Source organism: Hippocampus guttulatus, chromosome 2, assembly GCF_054856545.1.
Source record: "Hippocampus guttulatus isolate MCC_2025c chromosome 2, RoL_Hgut_1.0, whole genome shotgun sequence".
Classification (NCBI taxonomy): Eukaryota; Metazoa; Chordata; class Actinopteri; order Syngnathiformes; family Syngnathidae; genus Hippocampus; species Hippocampus guttulatus.
This window is the reverse complement of record NC_141262.1, coordinates 17,611,651-17,625,232: the sequence shown is the minus strand read 5'-3', so window position 1 is coordinate 17,625,232 and position 13,582 is coordinate 17,611,651. Positions and strand designations below refer to the sequence as shown.

At 40.9% G+C, this 13,582-nt stretch overlaps 2 protein-coding genes across 3 annotated transcripts; one reads left to right on the top strand and one right to left on the bottom strand.

The window, feature by feature from the left end:
* Positions 1-2,040: 2,040 nt before the first annotated feature.
* On the bottom strand, positions 2,041-3,012 carry med7 (mediator complex subunit 7). The gene has a single exon (XM_086099775.1). The coding sequence runs from the start codon at positions 3,010-3,012 to the stop codon at positions 2,251-2,253; it is 762 nt and encodes a 253-aa protein (XP_085955901.1). The 3' UTR covers positions 2,041-2,250.
* On the top strand, positions 2,911-12,827 carry itk (IL2 inducible T cell kinase). 2 transcript variants are annotated; one of them, XM_086099762.1, is made up of 18 exons: positions 2,911-3,059; positions 4,170-6,160; positions 6,304-6,408; positions 6,493-6,574; positions 6,665-6,790; positions 7,037-7,074; positions 7,749-7,900; positions 7,996-8,061; positions 8,237-8,291; positions 9,557-9,636; positions 9,743-9,885; positions 10,063-10,137; positions 10,999-11,167; positions 11,243-11,459; positions 11,577-11,641; positions 11,719-11,837; positions 12,047-12,204; positions 12,294-12,827. In XM_086099762.1, exons 2-18 carry the CDS (start codon positions 5,912-5,914, stop codon positions 12,348-12,350), a joined length of 1,956 nt encoding a protein of 651 aa, XP_085955888.1. In that variant the 5' UTR covers positions 2,911-3,059; positions 4,170-5,911; the 3' UTR covers positions 12,351-12,827. The 2 variants fall into 2 exon arrangements, with proteins under 2 accessions (XP_085955888.1, XP_085955878.1); XM_086099752.1 differs by lacking the exon at positions 2,911-3,059 and having other exon boundaries at positions 5,999-6,160.
* The last annotated feature ends 755 nt before the right edge of the window (positions 12,828-13,582 follow it).

The following is a 13,582-nucleotide window of genomic DNA, read 5'->3' as shown; positions in this document are numbered from 1 at the left end:
AAAGATTTTATGCAATTCCAGGCACCTTGGGACGAATGTGATCACAGTCGCTTGTTCACTGTCAGTTCTGGTCAAAGGTAATTCCTTTTTGCCTAATACATACAATGTGACCGACACAGTGGCTGGAATTCCCAAATCAATAATTCCGCGAGGGGGCGGGGTGACAGACCCATATGAAAACCTCATTACCGGATAGGTTTGACCTATTGTTAGCACAGTGTGCCGTGAACTTCAATAACGCATCTGTTTTCAGGTCATGCTTGAAGAGGGCGATAATATAGCATTACAAAAACAGTTAAGTTGTTTCATGTAAGCGGAACTCGGCTCATCGACAACCTACTAATGTATGAATATTACTCTGTCGGGACACAACATTAGGTACACTTACACAAGCTGAAAACCTGGTTTTCTAAATATTTTTATTGACGCAGACTGAATTAAAAACATAAAATGATTAATTTTCCAGTCCTGTATTACGGTCATAACGTGTGGTTATAGATTAGCATTTCTTTTGTAAAACACACACACAGACACACACACATACACACACACACACAGACCCCTCCTGAAAATGATGCCGTGTCACTCTACTCTACACCACTGCAAACACACGTAATATAATCATCTGATAGTATCAATCAGGGCGGCCCGGGAGTCCAGTGGTTAGCACGTCGACTTCACAGTGCAGAGGTACCGGGTTCAATTCCAGCTCCGGCCTCCCTGTGTGGAGTTTGCATGTTCTCCCTGGGCCTGTGTGGGTTTTCTCCGGGTACTCCGGTTTCCTTCCACATTCCAAAGACATGCATGGCAGGCTGATTGATCACTCAAAATTGTCCCTAGGTGTGAGACAGGGCGTGCATGGTTGTTCCTCTCTGTGTGCCCTGCGATTGGCTGGCTACCAATTCGGGGTGTCCCGAAGCTGCCCGAAGACAGCTGGGACAGGCTCCAGCACCCCCGCGACCCTAGTGAGGATGAAGCGGTTCGGAAGATGAATGAATGAATAGTATCAATCAAACCTGTGCTTGATACTGTATGTTGTCCAAGGTTTCAATTGGTCTCAGGGAAGCTCATCGTCCACATCGGGGTCACAGCCTGACTTGCATGTTGTTGTGATTGTTTTGAGTGGGCAAATGAATGGCACTTTGGAGGGGTGTTGTCTTTCAATGCTAAACCCTGATCTTCACAGATGAGTGTGTATGACGTTCAGATGACTGATTTGCTGACATCACTGTTGTGAATCAAGTGTCCCATGTTGGGCCATGTTTATGGGACAATGAAAACTGGTGCACTTAATTGATGGCATTTTCTGCAATATGTGATGAGAACCTGAGGTCCGCTTTTCTGCCATTCATCCACAACCATCACCTTATGGTACAGCATATTATTGCATGGCCCTATGTTCCAAAGATTTTTACACAGTTCCTGGAAGCTGAATATATCCCAGTTCTTGTGTGGCCAAAATACTGTACTCACCATACATGTCACCCATGGAGCATGTTTGGGATGCTATGGAAAAACAATCCAGCAATTTTGCACAGTCAGTGAAGAGGGGACCGATGAATGCCACAATTACAAAACTCAACTCTATACTGAAGAGGTGTGTTGCATTCTGGCCTTTAATTGTGGCCAGCCTAAGGCACACCAGTGCAATCTCATGCTGTCGAATAGAGCCTGCATTTTACCATCTGAGGAGGAGACTAAAAGGGAGAAAGCCCCCAAAGCAAACCAGATCAAAAAGTGTGATGTCATTTTCAGTCAACAGCAAGTGAGCTGGATATACAGTACTGTAATCGGGTGGATTTTTCCACTTACTTCATACTCCAGATACACAATATTAATCAGAATACCATGTTTAGACAAGTGGAGCCGCACAGAAAATATTGTCAAGAAATATTTTGAATTGACTTCTCTCTTAACTGTGGTCAAACAATGGCTTTTCCATTTTTTGTAGACACGATCCTTTGCAGAACAAATGAGCCCAGTCTACATAAAACATTACAATATCACTCTGTGGGATAATGACTGTTCAGACAACTGCTCTCTTTTAGCTGAAAATATCTTTATTAGATTTTTTAAAAAATCTTTCGATTTTCAGTTTCTTCCCCCACAGTTCTGCACAGGTTGATCATTTGTCAAGGCAAGGATGGATGGATAATTGTCTTTCCTGAGGCCATAAAACAATAGGTACAACACTTTTAAATAAACTCAAATCAAACTTAAAACATCTGCAGTATAGAAAGTGAGAGAATACTAGGCAATTTTGTCAATGATACTACACATGGCCGCATCTTTGTCCCACATTTTGTCCTTTTTTATGGTAGCTGTGATCTTGCTTGGGTGACCTGCTGCCATGCAGCTTGCTCCTGCTTCCTCCAAATCCATAGGCTCTGTCTTCAGCCTTGGAACCTGGTCAGAAGGCCCCACACCGCTCCCAGAAATCAGAGTTTGTGGTCCGTCACTAGCACCGTCAGTGCCCTCCAACTGCGGTAAGTCATCAGGCAGGGAGGCAAGGCACCCCTGGATCAACTCCACAACCCGCTCCAGGTGCTTTTGGAACCTCTCTGCTGTATCTAGTCTCTGTCGTTTCTGAACCTCCATCATCACTCGCAAAGTCTCCCTGGCCTGATGTGGCCTATACTCATTTATCAGGTGGTGCATGTGAACAAACAGAAGTTTCAAGTCCTCCAGCTTTTCTTCTCGCTTTATACTGCCAGGGCTCTTGATGAGGATGTCTAGAAGGTCCAGAAAGTTCACCAGGATAGACATGTTAAGCTTTTTGAGCTCACGTTTGTGGTCAAATTGCACAGGGTGGAGCCGCTCGATGCCTTGGCTTTCCAGAGGCCGAATGATCAGGTCGTCACACTGGAACTGATTTCCAAACATCATGTAACTGTCTCTGATGGGTGGTGGTGGTTTGGGGGCAAAACCTTTGCTGACATTTTCGTCCGTGTACTCTTTGATGTACTGCATAGGTGGAGGAGGCAGGGCGCTAACCTGCTGTGGTTCACCCATGATGATGCTCTGAAACAACATGAATGGCTGTCATTAACAGAGAAGCGGTACTGTCAAATCGTCATCAGCGCAACATAGCGTGGAAAGCAAGTTACGCAGAGCAAAGTTATCTTCACTTCATATCATATATCCAACCGCCAAGCAGTTTGAACGTAACGAGTTACGCAAACGCAGCTAGCTTTCAGCAACCAGATGCACGCCAATGCTTACGCATAACTATCTCTCGACTAAGAATAACTCACAAGACACGGAGACAGAAATAATGAATTTACGATAGCTGTACTTGCCTCCTAGGCAGATCCTCGGGTCCAACAATTATGACGCTTTTATTTAGTTTGAGCCGATAGGATCGAACAGATAGCACTTCAGCTACCTTGCGCTATCGCGGATATGGCGAATGATTGTGTGCGGATTCCATTGGCTGAGAAACTCACGTGATTTAGTTTCGTCGTTTGGATTGGCCAGCCTGCTCGTTAGGTTCTGAAGCCCTCATTGGTTCCTGCTGTTGACGCGTGATGTAGTTTTTGTTTTTCTTCTTAAAAACAAAACATACAAACAAATAAAATTATAAACAAAAATAAAAAGCGACCCTAGCCAATCGGAATCCACCCTCTAACATTGGTTTGAAAATTGAAATAAACAGGATCCGCCCAAAAATGAAGAAAAAGCAGTAAACAGAAAGTAAGAGTAACAAATTGACCGAAAGCACAGCCAAACGCGCATCTCACGGGCGGCCATGACTTTCGAAGATGAAGTTATTTTGACAAGAGAAGTTCCTCCCTTGGCGCCAGAGCGACATGGAGTAGGCAGCGGTTGTACGTTGTATGTCGTCAAAAACAAGCCAGTCCAAGAAACCCGTTGAATCATTTGAACAAGTAGTACCCAAGCGGAAACCAGGACGAAGAGAGCAAAGTTTGCACAGCCTGCCCACGGAAACACGAGCAATTTAGTCGCTAATAACTAGCCGGTAGCCACCGGATGAAAGCAACAATCGTGTTGTCTTCTGAGCAGTAACATTCGCAACTAGCAATGTTTACATTTTAAAGCGTAATTATTATTCCCGACTGGTCCATTTTTTTAGTTTATTGCGATGTGGTGCCACATGAATGGCAATATGTGAATGCACAGGTTAATTGTATTTTTTTTTTTCCATCTAGGGCAAAACTGGAAAAAACATGGCCCGCGGGCTGAATCCGGCCCGTTGGGCTTTTTAATCCGGCCCGCCAAAGGTTGGTACACAATTAAGGTTCGATGTCAACGACTGCATTCATTTCATTTGGACTTGTAATGACAGGCATTTCAACGCCAGGTGGCGCAGTTACTTGAAGTTGCAGAGCATAGGGAGGGAGCGGGAGACGATACGGAAGCCCGCAGTAGCGCCAAGTCAAGCAAATCCCGTTCGATACGACGGAATAAGTGTGTCCGTGCCGCTGTTTTCTATCATTGGATCCAAAACAGCAAGTGACTCTTTATTGCAGTGAATTTTACTGGAATAGCAAAAATTTTTATGTCCTGTAGATCATGGCATTCAAACGAAGAGGAACAGTAATGGCCGCGGAAGAGAAAGTGAAGTGTATCTGATTAAACGAAGAGGGTTACAAAGTATCAAACATTCAGGAGACGCTTGGAGTATGAAAGAATCAAATCTACAAGACTTTGAAAAACGAGGAAGCGATTCTTGCTCAGTCCGATTCTGTCTGTTTCCATGCTCAGAGTGAATTGCTTGCGGCTCGATGGACAGTCAAGTAAATAATAAACGTTTCCTGGAATGGTTTGACTGTTATCGTGCGAAAAACTTTCCGCAAACTGGACCACGAATAAGAGAGCAATCGAGTTCCATAGCGCTAAGACTTCGAAGCGTCCCGTGGCTGCCAGCTGGCTGGGTTCAAAAGTTCGTTGCACGACATCAGCTGAGCAACGCTGTCTTGTGTGGTGATCGAGGGGAGGTCAAGTTCGAGACAGTGAGTGAGTGGAAAGAAAGCCACCAGGTCTTTTACTCGTCTCATTTTGTAGCAAATAGTAACTAACTTTGTTAGATTTTGTCATATACCTGTACTGTATGCTGCAGTTTTTGGACAATATATTGTTGCACTTTGTTGCTTGTGTTGTCACACATGTATGTTGTTAACATACTTGGACGTTCATACAGGACATATACCATAGTTGTTTCGCTGTTCTCATTAAAAAAAGTATGGTAATACTTTAATGCTTTTGTTCTGATGATGTTTGGTATGGACTGTCAACATATACAGTTTTTTATATGTACCGTATCTTGTGCTGACCCGGCCCACCTGTCAAATTTAGAAATCAATGTGGCCCCCGAGCCAAAAAGTTTGCCCACCCCTGATTCTAGTGGAAGAACATTAAATTGTTCTGCCTATCACCACAGGTGACTGGCATAGATAGATGAATAAAAAGGTATAATTTGTAGGAAGCAAACATTTCCGGACGAATGAAGTGAAGTTGGATCTTTTTTTTCAGAGCACAATGGCTGAGAATCATGACACTACAGCATTGACAAATAAGTTGTCGTATCGTACCTGTGTTGCAAACTACTGGACTACAAATTTATTTTATGCATATTTTTCAGTCAGTGTTCCTATTTCATCCATCCATCCATCTAACCATTCGTCCATCTATTTTCAACACCCCTGATCCTGAACAAGGAAGCCTCTATTTCAATTACTTCAAATAGTGTGACAATGAAGACGCCAACACAACCACAAGCGGGACAACTCAGTGAGAGTGAACACAAAAAAAAGGTTTAAGTTGAATATAATGCAATGATGACTTATTAAAGTGTACTCAATGAAAGTGACAGTGTCTGTATGTGATGAATATGATTCTATGCAGTTGAAGTCCATGTGGGTATGTGCAGTCTGCATCTGTTGGAGTCAGGATGTGGTCTACTAAACTCAGCTACCGGAAACCTCATGCGTTTTATTTATTTTATTTTATTTTTGTGACACAGTGTCACTCAGTGTTTGTGGGGATTGTTGTTGATGTTACCATGTCCTCGAGAGTGATTCTCGATGGTACCATGATAAAACAATCGCAGCAAAAAAAAAGAACATCTCCATGCAACTACAAGAGGAGACTTTTTGTGCTGGACACACAGGAATTGAAGTATTCTGAGCATCGTGCTGGAGTAAGTATTTATCCAGAGTAACTATTTATTTGAAATGGTACTTCTGATCAGTTGAGTCATTCCAAGCTTTTGGGATGGCTTTCCGACATTCGACTGCAATTCCAGTCGTATTTTGAGAGAACGTAAAGCTATTTTTGTTTCAGAGAAAGCCAAAACTGAAAGGTTCCATCGAGTTATGCAGTATTAAGTGTGTGGAGACAGTCTTTACCAACCTCCCCATTCCGTGTGACTACAAGTACCCCTTCCAGGTGAGGTTCACATTTGTCAAATCATCACTTAAACAGCACAATTCATGAAAAACCAACCCGATTCTCAAACGCAAACATCTGCAGGTGTTTCACGGCAACCATTTCCTCTACATTTTTGCCCCAGACAATGATTGTCGTCTGAGGTGGGTGCAAGCTCTGAAAGAAGGTGAGCAAGTTTCAAATTGGATTTTCAAGCTTTTAGGCAATGCAAATCGCATTGACTTCATTCAATGTCTTTTATTGGTTACTGATATAGAGACAAGGAATAACAATTTGGTCGAAAAATACCACCCACAATTTTGGATGGATGGAAATTGGAAATGCTGTCAGCAGTCAAAGAAACTGGCAATGGGCTGTCAAGTATATGATCCAATGGGTTACGGTTAGTATGAGCCTTTTCTTTTGTACTGGAGTTAAGGTCTAATATACAGTTTGTAAGGTGTTCTGTTATGACTGACTTGAAGTTTAAAATTAATTTACAATGCAAAGTTTGCCACGACCTTGGAACCATCTAAATGCTGTTCGGGTTTTAACATTTACCGTAATTAATAAACATCTGGTATTTGCAAAGCGTCCTACGTTATGCGTTATGCAACAAGTAAATGTCATGTTTTGGATTTTTCCACAGCTTCTAAAAAACCACTTCCTGACATCCCAGTTTCAGAGGTAACCATTTCTCACAAATTTAGTTTATACCAAATGCTGTTTTTGATGTTTGATCTTTTTAAACAGTGCAAAAAAACATGACAGCCCCACAAACATTCATCTTTTGTTTTATCTTTGCATCTTTCGTTGGTCCTTGAGTTGCATTTGTACTGGTGACCCGTTCACTACTTTGATTTGTTTTTGTCAATGGTTGTTGACGTCCGTAGATCTAACACCTATGTCGTGACTTGTAGAGTACCAAATTTACACGTGTCAAACTCAAGGTCCTGGGTCAGATCCGGCCTGCCATATCATTTTATGTTGTCCGCGAAAGCAAATATATGTGTCACCCTGCATGATTCTTGCTCACATCTGAACTGAAATGTCACACTGTCATGTGTAATGATTGACATTGAGATTTTGCAATAAGTTTGTTACCCTGTTTACACTCACTTGAACAATAATTGAACAAACTATTATAGTTAACTGATTTCAAAACTCGTCCATCCATGAATTCGTTGTGTACAAGTAATCATGCGATAAGACGATGAAACATTTTTGGTGGTTTCACCGTCATAACGGCACTCTGAGGGAAGATGTAACTCCAAAGTGGCCGGCGACAAAAATGATTTTGATAGCCCCAGACTGAAATGAAGCTCTAAATACCATCGTGTCACCATTTTTTTTTTCATTAGGTAGAAATGCACAACACAGTGCTTCGGATGGTTATTGCTTTGCAGAACTACACACCATTTGGAGACAGAGAATTGGTGCTTCACAAAGACAAGGAGTACACCCTGACAGACAGCTCCCATCCCGTCTGGTGGAATGTTCGAGATGAAAGCGGGTAAACACAACTATTCCCATCTCATTGTGCCATTGAGCTCATGGTGAAAATGATTTCTACTGTAAAAAGAACCCTTTTCTTTCCTGTCATCACAGGAATGATGGGTTTGTGCCAAGGACACACCTAGCTGAAATATCAGGGAGCAACTTTGAGAGATTTGAGTAAGTTAGCTTTTTAATCCGGCAAGTGTTGCAGGTTATCCATGTTTGTTTGTCCGTTTTAGTCTGTGCATATCAATTGCTTACTGTATTGCAGGCGTGTGTTTCCGGACTATGTTAATGTATTTTATTGTACACATATGGGAACTGGTTTTTCCTCATTTGTTTCCCCTCAAAGATGGTATCACAAGAACATTGCCAGAAGAGAAGCAGAGGATTTGTTGATCAAAGAGGTAAAAGCATCAGCAATTGCATTGATTTATCTTGGCCTGGCATGGTCCTGAGTGGTCCACATGTCTGCCTAACATTTGAGAGGTTCTGGTTTCGATTCTTTCCATGTTCCCCCTGTGCATACATGGGGTTTTCTTCAGTTATTCCATCTTTCTCTTGCATGACAAAAAACATCCATTTTTGATATAGACCCTAAAAGTTTTGATGCGACAAACTAAATAGCAACTAAATAACAAAGAGGGCTCGGCTGTCCAGAAGTGAAACATTAGCTCTTGTCTTTGGAGCACCACTGCCAGCGGCCATGATGACTAGGACTAGCTCGGAAATACAACGGCCATTCTGGAAGCTTAACATATTTTCTCCAAATTCCCGATGGCCACCCCACCTCTGTTTGTCTGAAGTTCAGCTTTAATGTCATTAAAATCCAAAATATTGTGCCGATCGCTTTTATAGTTTCACAAGTTGAAGTGGACATGAGTAGAGCTGTGCATATGAATTTCATAAAGTGATCTGATTCAGCATCATAAATGACGTTATTGAAGAAGGATCATCATGTTTCGTCAACCTCCTCCACCCTTGCTCCATCTCCTCGTCTCTTTTTTGGGCTCTCTGGTGGGAGGCTTTAATATGCAAACAGAGGAATGAGGACCTAGAGCAGTGCAAATTAAGAAATAAGATGAGCCTTCTCACCTCCCTACATTTTTTTGGGCTGAAAACGTGACCTGGCATCAGAAAGCAAGCGTGTGTTCTTTTATTAAAGGAAACTAAAAAAAATAATAAAATAGTAATCCACAGTCAAATGTATAACTTTCAACTATAAATCTAAACTGATTTCCCATCTGGAAATAGTAACGCATAACTGTAGTTTATTCGTTACCGAAAAACAAGGTCACACTAAAGGAAGGCAAAAAGGTCACACATCACTGCACATAAATAAATACTTTGGAAATTATTATCAGGTTATTGCTATAAACTGTGGTTAAATTTGGCTCTGATACCTTCAACAAGTGTTGCATGGGCAAAATGAATCTGCACCGTGAGAATTTGACATGCCAATGCATGAGACCTTCATAACCATAGAGATGAATTTCCTGCCGTAAAGTTTCGGCAGCATGAAAATGTACCTATCATTTCCTAATTGCTGCTTCAGACTGTCTGTCAGGCAAAGATTGGTATGGCAATGCCAACTCACAATGTTTGCAACAAAATATTGCATAGGCCTGAATGATATCATTTTAATTTGTGTGTGTGTGTGTTAAATATTTAGGGAAAAGAAGGTGCATTCATGGTTCGAAACTCAAGACAGACAGGCGTCTACACAGTGTCAGTATTCACCAAAGCACCGGGGTAATTTCAGCTTTACTGTAAATCAGCCTAATCATCATGATGACACCGTTGCACTGTCATACTGTTTGCCTCCATGCAATGGATCTCTTCAACATCTGACCCGTAGAGCAAACGGCGAGAAACAACCATGTGTGAAACATTACCAAATCAGGCGGACAGAAACAGAAGAGTCTTCTTTTTACTTGGCCGAGAAGTATCTGTTTCGCACTATTCCAGAGCTGATCCTTTACCACCAACACAATGCTGCGGGTAAATTTCCGGCTCTCTTTTTTTTTCACTTGCTACTGTCTTAAAATGAATGAGTGATGCAGAAAGTGGAATGCGACAGTTTCAAGCCTTCAAGCATATCAAATTGTTTTCTAAGAGCCAGTGTGTGTGTGTGTGTGTGTGTGTGTGTGTGTGTGTGTGTGTGTGTGTACCTGGAAGGTCTGATAACACGTCTCAGACACCCGATCACTCAAACAGGCGGCTACTCCCAGGAAATTGATGGTCCATCCAAAGGTAATTCGGTACCGTATGGGTGTGCAGCCTCTAGTAGGGTCATGGTGATGTAGTAACTGATGCAGCGGTGTGGAAAACGCTCACTGGCTCAAGGACTACACTTAAATACGCATTTTGCTTTTGAATATACTATGAGGCTACATTATACCACACAGAATAATAATTTTCGATACATTAATTATATTCAAGCCACTGAGTGCATTAATGTTAATTGCTTGATATAGTTGAACATCTCACAATATTGGAATTACTTATTATGATGCGGAGCAGTTCTCCACTACACATGACAATCACAATAAGAAGTAATCTTGGATTAATTGCTGTATAACAGTTTCAATTGATCTAATCACTTACATCTTTCTAAAGCCAGGATGTTTGATACAGATGTTCTTAAATCATGTGGGCGTACCTCATTGTACGGTTGGTTAGTACTTGATAAAGAGAACTATGGTTCAGAGAATGACACTGCATGGGTGGGTTGTCAAAGAGGCCATTGACTGCATGTGACTCCGTATCTGCAAAGTGACAAGGTTTGTTATTTTAAATCACTTGCCAATTGTGCAATGTCTAAATGGGTCGATTGTCCACAGATGTCTGTGAAAACATGATGAACCCTATAGATTTTATTTGGTTTAAAATAACTGACAAACTTAAGCTAAGTTGTCAGATTTCATTTGATCAAATCTTTTATCAGTATTTTTGGGGGCAAAAAAAACATAAATAAAGTGCAGGGAATCTTCATCTTTCAACCGGATTTGCTCACATCTAATCAGCAAATTGCTTTGCAGACACTTTTCTCGTGTACCAATGTGTTTCGAAAGAATGTGGTCTATACTGTCTTTACACCTCTATACTCAACAGATGAGTGGGAGTTGGACCCCGAAGAACTCACCTTTGGTCAAGAGTTAGGCAGTGGACAGTTTGGGATGGTGCTGTGGGGACAATGGAGGGAGAAGAGAGTGGCATTGAAATTCATAAGAGAAGATTGCATGTCGGATGAGGAATTTAAAGAAGAGGCAAGGGTCATGATGTAAGTGAATGCCTTGATTCATTATCTTTTATAATAATCAACTGAGCCAATGTACAATTGTGTCTGTTTCATTAGGAGATTATACCACTCAAAGCTAGTTCAGCTCTATGGTATATGCACCCAGCGTTCTCCGATGTGTTTGGTGTTGGAGTTCATGGAGAATGGCTGTCTATCAGACTACCTGCGAGCCCAAAAAGGGTGTTTATCCCAGGACACAATGTTGGCGATGTGTCTGGATGTCGCTGAAGGGATGGCCTACCTGGAGATGTCTAACTTCATCCACAGAGATCTGGTAAAATAAATAAATAAATAAATAAAATAATAATAACAACATTAATAATAGTTGAAAAAATATGTTTGTCACTGGTTTGAGTTGAATTTTCATTCTATGTCACTTTTTCAATTTTAGGCTGCCAGGAACTGCCTAGTTTCAAAGAACAACATGGTTAAATTGTCTGATTTTGGCATGACCAGGTATTTCACATCTTCTCTTCTATCATGGCAACGTTGTAGCTGTATCTCACTGGTCATTGCTACTTTGTGTGCTTTAGATATGTTCTTGATGACCAGTACACAAGTTCTTTGTGCTCCAAGTTTCCCGTCAAGTGGTCATCACCAGAGGTTATCAAATACTGCAAGTTCAGCAGCAAATCTGATGTCTGGTCCTTTGGTAGGATTCAGTTCTGCATGAGTTTATTGACTTCAGATTGTTAAATCAACATATTTGTTCATTTTAATGTAAAGAAAGTAGAGCAAATTTACCAGATTTTTAATCGACAGCACCAATTTATGCAATGTGTCAGAGCATAGCTTTTCAAAGTTTCATATATTGTTTTGTTTAGCAAATGATATGGATGTCTATTGTCATCATACCTTCAGGTGTTCTCATGTGGGAAGTCTACACAGAGGGCCGGCTTCCTTATGAGAACCAATCCAATGCTCAGGTAGTAGAGTCCCTGAATACTGGCATGAGGCTGCTTAAACCACGACTGGCACCGGAGGCTGTATATTTGCTTATGGAGTGGTGCTGGAAAGAGGTGGGAGAAGGAATTTGATGTATATTGTAGAAAAAGCACACACAAATAAGGGTCGTGCATTGACTTTTCATCCATGTCTTCATTCTTAGAAACCAGTGGATCGTCCATCCTTTGCATTGCTGTTGCACGAGCTTTCCTTATTTTGAGGCTGTTGAACCACAACATGCGTGGATGCTAAACATTAAGCAAAGTTATATTTATTCTATTTTTTTTTTGGTGTCAATGACTAAAGTTTGACGTTGTTATATATTGTACCATAAATTCATGCTTCTCACACCTGCCTTTGTCATTCCATTTGCACTTTAGCCATTTCATTGCTCTGTATCCATTCACTTGCTTTGTATTTACATAGCTGCATTGTACATTTAAAGCAACACACAACTCAAAATTAATTTTCCTTCATTCTGTTAAGCAGTGTGTATGAATTTTAGAAGTTCAGGGTGTTCCCCCCCTACTGCCCGAAGAGAGCTGGGAAAGCACGCCCGCGACCCTTGTGAGGATAAGCGGATTAGAAAATGGATGGATGGAACTTCTCATAGTTCTCTAAGTTATCTAATATTTCAAGTGTGTTTGCTGGTCCAATGCAATGGTCACAAAAGATCAGAATAAACTATTTTACACAATCTGGCAATCATTATGACTACATTATTGATTAAGTAAAGAGGCAACTGATCCACTATGAATCTTTTGTATGTAAAAAAAGTACTGTAAATGAAAACCAAAATATGTACTGACAGTCCAAATACTTTTTTACCACACATAAGATTTTTTCTGGTATTGCTACTTTACTGGAGCATATAGTTTTCTGCCGACTCACTTTCTTATTTCTTTTAAAAACAGATATCTGTACTGTCTACTCCCTACTTTAACGGGTGGGTTATTTTTTAACATCTATAAATGATGACATGATGTAAAAAGAAAAACAGATGTAAAGTCAACCGTGGTTGAGATATTGATTGCTTGAGATCTTGGGAGTGGAGAAAACATGGAGAAAATAGGCACGAATAATGCTGATTTCACAACAGGTTTGGAGGAACAAGGTGTTTGCTCTCCATTGTCTTATTCAAGAAAATTGTTTAAAATTGTCTGCTACAAGAATAGCTGATGGCAAACGTGTCCTCTGCCATCTGAAAAGCCGCAAGGTTCTGGCGTTCTAAAATTATTTTTTGAATTTACACATGCACACACGTCAAGTGTATTTCTTCGGTCGTTATTATTTGAACATTTTTATTTTTAGTTTGCCAGTTCATGGCATTAACTGTTCCAGAAAATAGCAGAAAAAATGAGCCAATTTGAGCTAGCTCTTAAAAACATGACTCGTAACCTAATTTTCTTCTCAGTTGCGAGTTTAATGTAAATTAATAAAAGACGGAAACTA